Source organism: Notolepis coatsorum (assembly GCF_963971535.1).
Source record: "Notolepis coatsorum genome assembly, chromosome: 17".
NCBI classification, from domain to species: Eukaryota; Metazoa; Chordata; class Actinopteri; order Aulopiformes; family Paralepididae; genus Notolepis; species Notolepis coatsorum.
In genome coordinates, this window is record NC_140181.1 from 99,599,713 (window position 1) to 99,615,766 (window position 16,054).

At 40.8% G+C, this 16,054-nt stretch overlaps 1 protein-coding gene across 1 annotated transcript in view; it reads left to right on the top strand.

Moving 5' to 3' along the window:
- The window catches only part of LOC311243918 (metabotropic glutamate receptor 4-like), a gene marked incomplete at both ends in the record, with an annotated part of 366,879 nt that overhangs the window by 264,934 nt on the left and 85,891 nt on the right, over positions 1-16,054 (top strand). The window contains one exon of the mRNA XM_084333304.1: positions 11,656-11,856. Coding sequence (XP_084189430.1) covers positions 11,656-11,856 — 201 coding nt within the window. The remainder of the gene's footprint in view (positions 1-11,655; positions 11,857-16,054) is intronic.

Sequence of the window (16,054 nt, forward strand, 5' to 3'; positions counted from 1 at the left end):
ACAGGCAACGGCATACTGACTCCTCCTCCACAGCGGTGAGCTCAGACGAGGCGCCCTCTCAGCCGGGCAGATACCCACTCCGAAGCCAGTCTGTTTTTCGCGGCGAGCAGGACGCTCAGCTTCCTCCCCGACCGGAGAGAGAACCCATAGGAAGACGAGGCGGAGCCAGAGGAAGAAACCCACGGTTCCGGTGATGAGCATTACGTCCAATATTGTCAACATTTCTGATGCACTATTGAGTGACCCACACCACAATATCCTTTCTAAAGGTTTATCGTTTGTCCCGGCCCGCAAGGTGGACGCATTTACTACCAAGGTAGAGCTATTTAAGTTTTTTAGAAACATTAAGTTGAAAGCATTTTATGCCAGAGGGTTTGATAAGAGAACTCAATATGTTGCTAATAAAAATGTGCTTATAAGTGATGATGTTGATGTTGATGCTAGGCCTGAGACAGAGCCAGACACCTCTAAAAGAAAAGTATTTAAACCCCGTAGCCTGTTTACTCCCCATCTCAACCCTCCCTCAGTTGAAACTTTCTGCAGATTGGTACAAAATGATGTCCTTAAGTTATGTGAGACCAGTCACAAAGCCCATCTTTACCCAAATGTACTTGAATCAGAGTCTGCAGCACTCATGAAGAAAGATGATTTAATTTTTAGAAAAGCTGACAAGGGTTCTGGTATCGTGCTCCAAAATAAGAGCTTGTATGTATCTGAGATAAACAGACAATTGAACGAGATTGAGGTATATACCCTTTTAAATTCAGACCCTGTGTTTAGATTTTCGACGGAAATCAAAACGGTCATTAAAAGCCTGAGATTGTCAGAGGCAATTACAGAAAATGTATTTAAGTTTATGTTTGTAGAGTACCCAGTTAACCCTATTATTTACACTTTACCTAAAATCCACAAGGATCTGATTAACCCTCCTGGTAGACCTATTGTTTCCGGTATTGGCTCTGCCACAGAAAAAATATCTCAGTTCATTGATGCGCATATTAAGGATTTGGCCTCTTCTCAGCGTGGTTACTTGAAAGATACTACTACTTTTTTGAACAGGCTTTCGACCTGCAACATTAGTCCTACAGACTTACTAGTTACCATAGATGTAGTCAGTCTTTACCCCAGCATTCCACATGCTGACGCACTTGATGCTCTGAGTTTTTATTTAAACTCGAGGGAAGTATTACTCCCCCCAACAGAAGCGCTAGTTAGTTTAACCGACCTAGTTCTAACTAGAAATTATTTTAGATTCCAAGATAAATACTATTTGCAAAACAGAGGCCTCAGCATGGGCTCTCCAGCCGCTGTGAACCTAGCCAATCTTTATATGTCCAAATATGAAGTAGATCATATCTTTAATAATAACCCGTTTGAGAAATGTGTCAAATCTTATATGCGCTATATTGACGATCTGTTTTTTATTTGGTCTGGTTCAGCATCTGATCTTTTTGCCTTCCTTGAGTACCTGAACACCTGTAGAAGAACGATAAAGTTTACATTGAAGTTTGATATGCATAATTTACCCTTCCTCAATGTTCTGATCAAGAAAGCCCCTAATGGCATCTCATTACACACAGAGGTTTTTAAAAAGGAGACAGACCGTAACTCGTTCTTGCATTATTCCAGTTATCACACCCCAGCCTTGAAGAACAGTCTTCCTTATAGCCAAATACTTCGTTATAAGAGAATATGTGATACTGACGATAGATTTATGTCACAAGCAGAGGTCCTCCGTGGCAGTTTCCACGAGAGAGGCTACAGTGCCGATTTGACACTCAAAGCCCTGAACAAAACCAAACATATCGACAGGGCCACGTTGTTCACCCCCAGAAAGAAAGAAGATAAAACAGACAAAGTATCTTTTGTGTCTACTTACAGCCCTATCACGAGAGACACACGGAGTATTGTCAATAAACATTGGCATATTCTGCAGTCCGACCCTCTTATAGGGACAGCGTTTCAGCATTCGCCTAACTATTTTTATAAGAGACAAGCGAATTTATCTAATCTCCTAGTCAAAACTGATTTGCCCTTAAAGAAACCTTCTCATTTTATGTCCAATATCCAATTTTTCCTGCCAATCGTGTGTACAGTGCCAGGGCATGATTAAAGATACATTTTTCGCACATCCTAAAACGGGGAAAAATATACCAGTCAAAGGACGGATTACGTGTAATTCGTCTAATCTGGTGTATTTGCTAAAATGTCCTTGTAATTTTTCTTATGTGGGCAAAACAGATGGTGTAGTGTGGTTGTGAAAGGGTTACCATTCTGTAGTGTGGTTGTGAAAGGATTAACCAACTGTAGTGTGGTTGTGAACAGGTTAACCTTATGTAGTGTGGTTGTGAAAGGGTTAACCGTATGCAGTGTGGTTGTGAAAGGGTTAACCGTCTGTAGTGAGGTTGTGAACGGGTTAACCTTCTGTAGTGTGGTTGTGAAAGGGTTAACCTTCTGTAGTGTGGTTGTAAAAGGGTTAACATTCGGTAGTGTGGTTGTGAAAGGGTTAACATTTTGTACACTTTAAATCACGAATCAGTGAACACAAATGTGCTTTGAGAAATTCAGATGTCAAGTCGTCGGTAGCTCGACATTTCTCTAAGTGTAAACATACCGTCAACGATCTCAAATATATGGGACTAGAGTTAGTACTCAGGCCAGCGCGAGGTGGAGACAGACACAAGTTGCTGTTGCAACGTGAATGTTATTATATCCACCTGTTCAATTGCATCGAACCTAGAGGAATGAATGAAGAGAACGTTTTAACCTGTTTCCTCTAACCTCCTTACACCTACAGTGTTATTTCTGGTTTTATTAAAAAATAGTTGTTTGTTGCTAAACAAGAGGCATGTTTCACAAGGATGCCCAATGTATAATTTGAAACTATTTAATTAAATATGTAAAGGGGCTCAATTAGCCCTAGAAATTAATGGGCATGTTATATGTTATAATATCAAGTTTCTGGTAATTTTGTAATTTTGTTTTGGTTTTGTATTGTTTATAATATAGATTGTTAGATATAGATATATCTATATGTATAATTTATGATTGGACTCTACTTTGATAGGTCATCCCTTTGGTCACATTGCACCGGCACACCTGCGTTGTGATGTAATTTCCTGCCGTGTCATGTCATGTAATTACCTGCCAGGTGTATTTAACTACCATCTTGATTGTATTTCCATTACTAGCCATATCACTGAAGAAGGACATTGTCCGAAACATGTCTGCTATCCATTCAGGCTGCCATTAAAAACATTGAAACTGAGAGTGCTGGTCTGGCTACCCTGCTTTTTGATATACTGAACTTTATGGGATTGCAGCACCCAGTGTGAGAACTTGTGAGCGCGGTCTAACTTGACTACATGCAAACGACACACACATGCGAGGGGCGGCACACACACACAGGAACACACACATGCAATTTTCTTGTGTCGCCTAATGCGATTGAGTCTCTGCACTTGACCCATCCCGTCATCCTTCCCCCCATGGGCCGCCGGGAGCGGATAGGGCGTCGACGTGAGCCGCGCCCCCGGGGACCAATCCAAGTGCTCCTGCCTGTCTTTGTCAAGGACGCCACAGCGTTAGCGTTCTGTTGTTGTGCATGTTTTTCCATTGGGTTTATCTTATCGCGGGGGGGGAACCCTTGCGAGCACGGGGAGAACATGCAAACTCCACACAGAAAGGCCCGGGAGATACCCCACCTGGGTAACTGGCATCATAGAAACCGGTCCCCAAGTGGGAATCGATCCCTGGACCTTCTTGCTGTGAATTATCTTTTTATTATCAAAAAATTATCAGTTTACATTTTATGCATTTCTATATATATACACACTATATTATTTCAATTTCTTACTCACATTTCCCAGGCATAGCCCACCCCCTTCTTTTGCGTTTCCCTAAATCAACCAACACAAAAGAAAAAAAACAGAACAAGCCACAAAGAAAACAGTGTTATATATACTTATTTCCAATACAACAAATCAAGCATAACCAAAAACCTCCCCTATCCCACCCAAACAAACCCAAAAAAAACCTATCCAAAACCAAACTCTACTTTACCTTTTTCAAACTTAACACATTTACCACTGTTAATGAACCATCTCTTAAATATCTCCTTACTCAGCAATTTCTCTGTCAACATAACATCCCTTTTCATTAAATTCAAAAACATTTGCCATACTTCCACCTTTCTCTACTCGGAAAAAGCAATTCGCCTTCTCAAGACAACCGCATACCTGGCATGACTCAATACATAATTGATGAGGTTTCTCTCCTCCTTCTTTCCATCTAATTCACCAAACAAAAAATATCTCTTCCAATCTGTATATTTGATTATTCCCCAGCTCGCCCTCATGCCCTCTTTCAGCTCTGCATGGAAGCCCTGCAGGCCTTCACACTCAATGAACATGTGCATACAACTTTCATCTTTTAATTTGCACACATCGCATGTTCTACTTATCTGTGTATCTATATGATGTAACACTGTTTTTGTATAGACCCTATTCTGTCTTACCATAAAATCATTACGATCACATTCGATATTATTAAACTTTATATTCACATTTTCCAATATTTATTCTCCCACCAACCCCGGAAACACTTTCTCCCACACCTGTTCCGATGCTGGCACCCTTCTTTCTCTTGTTACAATTTTTTTTATAAATATCTTTACTCCTCACACTTTCCAAACCCTTCTGCTCATTCCCCTTTCCTACCTTTAATTCTGGAAGACTACAGCTCCTATTCTCCACACACTCTCTCTATATTATCTCTCTCCATTCCTTCGGCAAGCCAGTTTAAATTGTTTCAAAATTTTACACGACAGTTGCAAAACGATATTCATCGTCCACCTCGATTACATTGTCATAAATGGCCTGCACCGGGAGGAAACCTGGCACATACTCATATACAAAATCCTTTATCTGTGTCATCCCTGCTCTCAGGAAGATTTTATTATGTATACATTGTTATTGTGGCATATCCTGGGGTTCAGGAATACTGGCTGATTTAAAACCATATCCAGTCCCACACAATCATATACAATGTTGGGCAGGTACTCGCCCCATGCCTGTAGTACCTCTCTATACTGTACATCTCCGGTATATTTTCCGTCATTAAAGGCTTAAAGCCCATAAATAAGCTATTGTCACCACACCTACCTACCTGCTCTAGGCTCTCTTTAAAAAAACACTTCCATCCGTATTTGGTCTCATCGTAAATATATTTCTGTACACATTTCAATCTTACAGTTTTCTTCCTTACCTTTATGTCAATAAAATTCAAACCACCCTCATTACACTTACCTATTAAGACTTTGTGGGCGATTTTTGGTGACTTCCCCCACCACAGAAAGTCCACCACAACCCTATTAATCTCATTTTCTATTGCCTCTGGCATATCCAAGGCACCTAACACATATGTCAGTTTAGACATCAATAAGCTATTTATCACCACAATCGTACCCTTCAATTTTAGTGTGCGTTGCTTCCAAAATTGGAGCACTTGTTTAATCTTATTAATTATACCTACCCACGTTAAATCCCTCTCCTCTTTCTCCTCTATCCCTATCCACACACCCAATATCTTTATGTGCCCCTCTGCTTTTTTCAGCGGAACCACACAATCACTCATTTTTACTTTACCTACACACAATAACTCAGTCTTATCAACATACATTTTGGCTCCAGATGCCTTACCATATACCTCTAAGCACTTCATAATTCTATTTATGCTCTCCATGTCTCTCACCGTAAAGGTAGTGTCATCCGCATATTGGTGGATCAAACTCTGCTCCCCGTAGGGTATTCCTATTCCAATTATTTCCTTATTACACCACCGTGCCGCGTCGGTAATCGTAGTGTTGCTATAACTCATACAGAGTAGTTTTATTTACACAATCGCACAGAAAAGGTTATGGTTGTTTGCTATCTGCAGTTGAGGGGTACGGCTTGGGCAGATGAGGGGTACAGCGGGGACAAAACCCGGGAGTCACTCAATTATCACAAAACACCATTAGCTTGCAAAAGTACTAATCATTTGACACAGCAGGCATTAAACGCATCCATAATTCAGATGACTCTTTAATCTTTCTCACCAAACTCCTCTGGAAGGTGGGAAGAGGTGTCTTGGCTCTGCATACTGATTGTGGAGAGACACGCGGGAGTCTAGAAGAGCTTCATCCATCCTTACAGTAGTTCTGCATTTAGTTCTTAGCTGTCTGTCTAGTCATGATGTGCCACAGTGAGGTCAGTGGCTAATATAGGATTATGATGCTATAACCCATTCATGTCCACAGTGGAATTTTATAATTGCCGTTATAGCATGCCGTACTATAGCTGAGCTGACAAAAGATCAGTTGAAATGTTCAAAGTATGAGGTTACAGCGTTAACATCCATTTTTGTACGTTTTGAATGGGTTGTCTATGAGTTTCATACATTAATGACTAATGAATATTAGAATGTATTGTATCCTTAAGAGAAATTAAGGAAAAGCCCCACATAATTGTTTCTCTTAAATGGCTAATGGTAAATGGCTGCATTTATAAAGCGCTTTACAATTTGTTCCTCACATTTTACCCATTCACTCACACATTCACACAATTCGGGGTTAAGTGTCCTGCTCAAGGACACTTTGACACGATGCCCGGGAGGAGCAGGAATCGACCCGGGAACCTTCAGATTACCAGATGACTGCTCTACCTCCCGAGCCACTACCCCTCTTAGAGGTAGAAACACAAAATATGATGAACTGTCAATGTGGCTACGCAAGACAAAAATAAATAGATGTTTATGTATGCCTCATTTGGTAGACAAATTTGAATGCTTAAAAATAAATGAAATATCCGATTTGCATTGGATCAAAGCACATATTATTAAAATTAAGCTTGTTCTGAATTTGATATAACTCATCATAGTTTTTGAGATACAGTAAACATATAAACAATTTTTTTTTATAAATAAATAAAAAGAAAACAATTCTGCTGGGCTTTTCCTCAACATACTAAATATAGTCGTTAGTCATTAGCGGGTTAATTGTAAACCTTGCTCGGTGATTAACACATTAAAGCATTAGGAAGACCCCAGCTATGATTAATACATACCTGCCATGATTAATTACATTAATACTGAAGAATGATTAGGCCCGTCTTGCTCTGTCTTCTCCTTCTCCTCTGCCACTCGATCTATCAGCCTCTCGGTTCTTGATTAATAGACGGAGGTGTGAGGTTGTGTGAGGATGGATGAGCGGTGGGCGATCAGACAAACACAACCTGGTGGTCGGTGCTCTTTTCTTTTGTCTCACCCTCAATCTGCCGGATTTCCAAATTGGTCTTTGCCCTGCCGCGACTAAACCTTTTGTTCGGTTCGACAGCAATAATGGTAAATGGTAAATGGGTGCATTTATATAGCAGCTTTCATCCAAAGCGCTTTACAATTTTGTTCCTCACATTTTACCCGTTCCCTCACACATTCACACACCGACGGCGGAGGCGACCATGCAAGGTGCCAACCTGCACATCGGTAGCAGTTAAGGGTTAAGTGTCTGGCTCAAGGTCACTTTGACGAGCTGCCCGGGGAGGAGCGGGAATCGAGCAGGGAACCTCAGGATTACCAGACAACTGCTCTAACTATACCTAACGGTATAGGTTAAAGTAATGTCACATCTTACCTGTGCAACTGTATAGGTTAAAATAATGTCACGTCTTACCTGTGCAACGGTATAGGTTAACATGATGCTGTCACACCACTTTTACATGTTTTTTTATGTGTCTGATGTCATGTGTCTTTACGATGTCTGTATGATGCATGTCTGAACACTTCGTTCCCCTCCCCCCTACAAGGACCCCAATGGAAATAAGCTCTGAGCTTTTTGTGTCTATCCTTGGCAGTATGCCACACTGTGCTTCTGTCACATGTTTTGTATATATTGTCAGATAAAATCAATCAATCAATACATCCCGAGCCACTATTGCCCCCCACAAACCACATGAACCCCCCCCACAAAAAATATCAAATGGTATATAAAGAAATACAGAGGTTGTTTGTTGACGAAAGGCTGAGATGAGAATGTGTGATTATTATCTAACAAAATCACATTGTTGAAAAATCTGAAGTGGATCTACTCAATAATCAGTGAAACAAACATGGACCATCACAGGAGACGCAGCAGAAGAAGCCAATTTGGATTCAGTGTACAGAGGTTGTCTGATTGATGTGTAGAATAAATAGCACCTAATTGGCAGTTAGCATGTGTGCCAAACTCCAAATAGATTAAATATGACGGGGGGAGGATGGATTTACAATTCTGTAATCAGACACTTGAAATGCTATATCATTTGCTTGATTTCACATTTCCAGCGACCATTGTTCAACCCTTGTACTCATTGATTAATTGTTGCATTTTACAGCTTTTTTTCCCTTCTTGTTTTCAGTATTCCATCTATTTACCAGTACATTAAATTGACTTCTCACGAGGTTGTCCATGTCTGTAACTAAATATTATTCATGTCTGTAACTAAAGATAGTTCATGTCTATAACTAAAGATTGTTCATGTCTGTAACTAAAAATTGTCCATGTCTGTAACTAAGCTATCTGTTGCAGCTGTACTGTTTTCCATGAAAATACCATATTTGGATAAGTTTGACCATTTCTCAAAATCTGAAAATCATTATTTAATAAAACCAGAAAAGGATCACCAAGTTACTCTGGATAAAAAAAAATGTTACAGACAACATTGAGACAAAGCTTACTGACACATCTCCATCCAAACTCTTGGAAGAACTCATTGAAATATCATCTGATACCACCTGAGAGCTCGTTTCAGAGTGTTGAGCTGAGTACCAAGTATCTCATGATGCAGCAGTTAAGGTGTTGATACCATTCAGCACCACATATCTGCGTGAAGCTGGCTTTTCATCCATGACAGCTCTTTTTTGATCCACTTTTTCTATTTTTCTCCCATCCCAATTTCGTATCATCCAATTCTACCCTCCCCTATCTCAAACGCTGTTTCATGCCTCCCACAAGTTGGCTGTAATGTGGACAAAGCCATACATTGCACGAGTCCCCTCCGGTACTCGAGGTAGCAGCCGTCGCATCTTTTCACCTGCGCAGCGCAATCTCTCAGCGTCAGGGGTCTGCGCTTTGGAGGGACGCCGCCCCCGTCGCTTCCTGATTCTACTGCGCAGGCGCACCAACCGACCTGTAGGAGTCGCTGTCCACAACGTCCGATCCCCACCCATCAGTTTTCCCACCCTCTAATACTGCCAATTGTATTAGTACGGACGACCAGCCAAACTGAAAACAATGTGGAGAGCTGGGCTCGAACCCAGCGTCTCCAGCATTGGTGGTGAGTGCCTTGCCCACTGCACCACCTAGCCGCCCCCATCCATGACAGCTCTGAAAACAAAATATAGGGCCAAGTTGAGCCTTGAGGATGATGCGTGTTGCCTTGTCAAAGATCTCCCCACGTATTCACCGTATTATTAGCCAGCAGCAGCAGACCTCGCATTGAGCTAGAAATGTCCACTGAGTGAACGAGTGCTTATTTTCTGTATTTATTTATATTTTTTGAGAAATGGTAACTTGGTGATCCTTTTCTGTGAAATGGTCACACTTATCCAAATATGCAATTTTTATGGAGAACAGTGCAGCTGCAACAGATAGCACTTTAGTGATCCTTTTCGGTATTTAACAAAAAATACATGATTTTCAGTTTTTGAGAAATGGTCACACTTATCCAAATATGCTATATTTATGGAAAAGAGTGCAGCTGCAACAGATAGCACTTTAGTGATAATTTTCTGTAATTTTATTTAAAGAAATATGCTATTTGATTTACTACTACAAGCAGTGTAATGTCATCAGTACTAAGCCTTTTAGACCTGAAACACCTGTTAATAATGCATTATATACACACAAATGTGTTTCCCGGTTTCTTAAATAAACATTATTTTGAAAACAAGCACTTTTGTCATCATTGTAGCAAAAAAGACAGGAACGGAAAACGTCTTTATCGTATGTAGGGGTGCCCTGGAATATTTGACTGAACACAGGGGTGTTACGATTCTGGTTCCTGACTACGGTCGGGAACCACCCACCTTCTCTGTCATCTGTCACCTGACTGCTGTCACTTGTTTTTCCCTGTCATTTAGTGCTGTCACTTAGGGGTTGGCTTCTGATTGGCTGTCACGGGGGTGTGTGTGGAATGTTGGTATTTGGTGGCTATTTAACATTCCTTTCCTCTGCTTGTCATTCGTCAGGTCTTCACTATAGGCGTTCGGAGATAACGCGGCCGGTTCCAGTTCTGGACCACCACTAAGCTCCATTATCTATTATCTTGTTCCTTTGCCCTTGGCATAGTATCCTAGTATTACTCTTTGTGTTCTTTACTATTAAAGTCGAACCTGTTCAAGAGTATACCTTCTCCGTCTCTGTGATTGCCTACAACAATTGGAACTCACCTACCTCCATCCTGACACAGGGGTGCCTTGGCAGCTGAAAGGTTGAGAACCTGGACTAGAGGGGTTCGCAAACTTTTCAGGCCGCGACCCAAAAATAACGGGGTCAGAGAGCCGCGACCCCCACTATTATAGGAGGGGGAACATTTTTTATTAAATCTTTTTTGTTATATATATTTTTTTATAAATGGAAATGTATGGTTGAAACATGCACACGTTCAAACGCACACACACTAATAAGCATTGGAGGCTTTTAACCTGGGCCGGACTGGGGAAATCATTCAGGCCAGGAAATATAGTGCAAAATATAGCCCCAGTCAGGCCACTTTTTAAGCAGGGGGCTGGGGGCTAGCATAATTATGATTAGCAACAACACTGATTTTGATGGATTTTCAGTTTTTTTGTAATATCAGATTGAAAATAATACAATATTTTATTCAACTTCAGCCCTGATCATAACACCACATATTAATTTTATAATTCTAACCCTTTAAATGCCAGTGTGTGTGATGGCATATATTTGCAATATATCAAATGCAAAGTAGATTTTTCTGGGGGGGATTATTACAGGCTAGCATGTGTCAATGATTAGCAACAACAGTTTTTTTGTAAGGGTCCCGCCTCCACCAATCACATGCGGCTCCTTTTGTGTGTGTGTGTGAGAGCAAGAGAGAGACCCAATCCATTATTATTATTATTATAGAGAGAGAGAGAGATAGTTCTCCAACTTGTGTGAGTTGCAGTGATCTCCTGGTTGTTCCCCACCTAGGTTATCTAACTATTGCGCTGCTGCAACTAGAAACACTGTCCTGGCCTGCTTCTAAGTTCAGTGGCCTGACAAAAAAAAAAAAAAAAGTATTTTCTTTTATTTTTATTTTTTTAAATCATCTGGCGACCCCCCCGCGGCGGCTCGCGACCCTCCTTTGGGTCGCGACCCCGAACACAGCTCTAACTAGCAGTGCACTTATGAACACAAAATGTATTAAAGACAGGAAGAATCTCCGGTAATTCAATTGGTGGTTTTAACAGTTTGCACCATGCAACCACAACACTTAACTCAGCACCTCTCATACCCAACCCAACCCTCCCCCCCAAGAAATCCCCAGATATTTACAGAGATGTACCCGTCCCATCTGGTGCAACCAACAGGGCTTAATTACATGGGCCATATGTTTCTTGTTTGTTTTCTTCCAGACCACGAGCGGATTGGGAAAGATTCCTCCTATGAACAGGAGGGGAAGGTGCAGTTCGTGATTGATGCTGTTTACGCCATGGCTCACGCTCTGCACAACATGCATAAAGATCTCTGTCCCGGCAAGGTCGGCCTCTGCGCCAAGATGGAGGCCATCAACGGAACACTGTTGCTCAAGTACATCCGCAATGTCAACTTCTCAGGTGTGTATTCTTGATACATGTATACACTGTACCACTATGGGCAAGAATGCATACATACATACATACATACTGTACATACACACATTAGGGGTGTAAAGGTACACGTATCCGTACCGAACCGAACCATTTCAGTGTGTACCGTACCGTACCGAATGGCTGTGTAGTGTACCGAACGAATACAACGGTATGTTAACCACTAACGACCGCCCACTGGGGGCTGTTTTTTTTCACAATCAAATGTTTCTTTTTTTACAAGTCCATTATTAATTTCAATATAGAATATTCATTGACAGCCCTACAAGTACAATTAGTTACTGCACATTACATCACCCCTGAGTGGAACATGGAAAGCCAAACTTTCCCCCACTGTACCGAAAACCCGTACCGAACCTTGACTTCAAAACCGAGGTACGTACCGTACCGTGGTTTTTGTGTACCGTTACACCCCTAATACACATACCTGTATGTAACGGATTGGTTGTGAAGTGACTGCACTTCACGGTACCATCTGTTATCCAAATTCACCTCTTGGTATAGCGGTACCTGGGTTCGAAACTCCCTCAGGGCATCGGAGTTTAAGGTGACGATGTCACAACCGTTACATTGGTGCCGACTGACCCGGATGCCTTGGGTGGAGTGGAGTGAGTTTAAGGAGGGTGAGTGTAACGGATGGTACCGCGAAGCGCAGTCACGATGGACTTCAGACGTTGTGAAAAGCCACATAGACACGTTACAAAGCAGTGAATTCACCTCTTGGTATAGCGGTCTGTGCTGTTGCTCGCGGCGTGGGAGACCCGGGTTCGAAACTCCCTCTGGGCATTGAAGTTTGAGGTGACAATGTCACAACCGTTACACATACATACATACATATATATATATATATATATATATATACATACTAGGAGTGTCCGGATACGTCATTATATGTATCTATATCTGTTCAACGTACATAATTATCTGTATATATATTCGGATAGAAGACCAGAAGTGGGCGTGGTTTATTGGGCCATATTACTGGGAATCTAGGTGCAGGTGTACTGCAGCTATTCCCAAACTGTGGTACGTGCAATGACATCAGATAAAAGGCCGTTTCACATGGGGAGTGATAATCCGCATGCGTTCTGATCAGGGGAAACGCACCGCGTCTCATATGAATAGCCTACACAAAAACACAATCGAGAAAACGCAGGCCGATAATTTCACGGGACCGCGCCCGGCCGCCCGCTTGCCACTCCACCCCTCAGATTGTCCTTGCCTCCAAAATATTCACTGGCCTCTCATTTAAAAAGAATTACCGCTCCCAGTGTAAAACGGCCTTTACATTCAATCAGAAGCCACTGCCAGATTTCTGGATAGTGTTGCGCGCAGAGCACCCTGCCTTGGGAAATCGTGCTGTCAAGACTTTAATCCCCTTTGCAACAACATCAACCTTTATTTATTCTCGAAAAGACAATTGAGGTCACCCTCATTTTCAATGTCGTCGAGACTTTACAGACATTTCAATGCACACATTTCCACAATATAACAATAATAAATATGAATAACTATCTATACCACAGTCCAGAGTGCACCACAGCAATTAGTATGAAATTAACATAAGAATTTGGCATAAAATCAGCACACAAATTGACATAATAAAAAAACAATGGATAAATTGCAGACATAAGAATAGGTATAAAAGACGATATAATATACACTATAAGACTGAAACTCTCTCCTATACAACCCGACAACATTGCAGAGTTGTGCGTATCATGTCAAGCACACCCTTCTCATTGATCTGGTGAGTCAATCACAAATTGAGCAAATGATGTGCAAATAACATGTTTGATGTGTGAGAGGACTTTTACAAGGCTAAATAAAGAGCAACTTTATTGATAACTCACTCTTATAATATAATAATTATATTATATGCATATTATTGCTAGAGGGGGTACTCAGCGGGAGGTTTTCATCTACGGTATCTATCTATCTATCTATTGATCTATCTATTGATCTATATATCTATCTATCTATCCGTCTATCTATCTATCTATCTATCTATCTATCTATCTATCTATCTATCTATCTATCTATCTATCTATCTATCTATCTATCTATCTATCTATCTATCTATCTATCTATCTATCTATCTATCTATCTATCTATCTATCTATCTATCTATCTATCTATCTATCTATCTATCTATCTATCTATCTATCTATCTATCTATCTATCTATCTATCTATCTATCTATCGATCGATCTACAGTATCTATCTATCTATCTATCTATCTATCTATCTATCTATCTATCTATCTATCTATCTATCTATCTATCTATCTATCTATCTATCTATCTATCTATCTATCTATCTATCTATCTATCTATCTATCTATCTATCTATCTATCTATCTATCTATCTATCTATCTATCTATCTATCTATCTATCTATCTATCTATCTATCCACACTCAATGTATCACTCCCCTTTCTCTCTGGTGTCTGCACAGCATGGTCTTACTGAGGTTAGTGTCAGTCGTTATACTAGGTTGAGCTAATTATATACAAGACGAGTGGATCAGAATGACGTTTATGCAATCAGGCAGAATGCATTAAGAGCACACTTTGACATGACCACAGCTCAGCTGCACCCTCACTGGCAATTACACAGTAATGGATATCCTACCTGGGTGTCAGTTGAAGAGAGTGACTATTACTTTGTAGACGTACGAGTTCAGAAGGACCCAGCAGGAGTCACTTAACATCACGGTGACAAATCGCAGCCACTCTTATTGTCTGGGACCAAATACGGCCACGCCCCATTCCCAGTAAAAAGTGGGAATCTCTAGAATGGGTTTCGGGCGACACTGTATACGGAAGTGACGATAGACAACACTTTCTGTTGTCAGTAGATGGCAGCATTGGTTTAAAATTAAAAGGTGAAAATGTTGAAAACTACATGAATACATTTCCCAAGATCCTTAGCACAGTTCACAGGTGACTGGAATGTGTCTATTCTTCGCCGTGATCTGAACAGCAGTAAACTATTACTGCGACCTCGGTATAGCGACTGCAAATGGTAAACTAATTATCTTAACAAAAGTGCGCTGGTAGCGTTACATATGTTGTCTAAAGGGGGACATTAAGATTTGAATGATAATCGGCATATAAAGGACAACATAAAGCATTGTTAATTTGTAAGAAACCTCAATGAAAACGGTAATATTCGCTATTGTTATGAAAATGTGCTAGAATCCTATAAAAATGTGGACGCATTTGGTCTACGTTCCATTACAGTAAAAGCTGTAAGGGCATGAAGTAGTTTCACTCGAGGATATCTAGCTATACTCTTCAAAAAGATGGGTTGAAATTACACAGGATGCAGTATAATAGATTATATTCAAATGTATTGTCATCATACAGCACAAGTACAGTACAACCAAAATAAGTTTGGCATCCAACCAGTGTCCAGGGGAGGGGGGGGGGGTATAGGTGTGGGCAGGGTAATAGTAGAAAGACATAGATATAGGCAGTACAATTAGATCAGAATATAAAAATATGAGAAAAATAAACAGTGTAAACAAAGGTGCAGATGAGGGTCTGTATTGGTTATGTTACAATACAACTTGGCAATAAATAATTTTAATATACAGTATACAGTACTATGAGTAAGAGTAAAAGTAAATAGTAAACAGACTTCAACTAGGCTTGCCTAGTCTTGCTTCAATACATTCCTTATGTGATTAATCAGGGACAACACACGCTGTGTTATTTTATACATATTTTTAAGAGTGTACAATTACCAAATGCATAAAGTAGGAGAGTCACTCCTATAGGAACAAAGAGAACACAGATTGTTATGTAACTGGCATCTCAGTTGACGACTGAGTCTGTAATATTGTATATGAGTTGAGACGAGAGGCAGCAGCGCAGTGCAGCTTTCCTCATGAAGATTAGCAGGGCCGGCCGGACCTACAGGCCATACAGGCGGTCGCCTAGGGCCCCCGAAAGGGGGGGAGGGGGGGGGGGAACTCATATAATTTTTTTTTTTATATGCAGTATATCATTTTACAATAATACTATGCTTGGGCCCCCCCCCCCCCCCCCCCCCCCCGCCCCATTGCTCAATGTCCGAGAGAAACACTGAAATGAGGCATCTGCAAAGATGGTTGAATGTAGTTTGGTGAATAAATGTCACCAGTTACTGTGTTTCTCTCG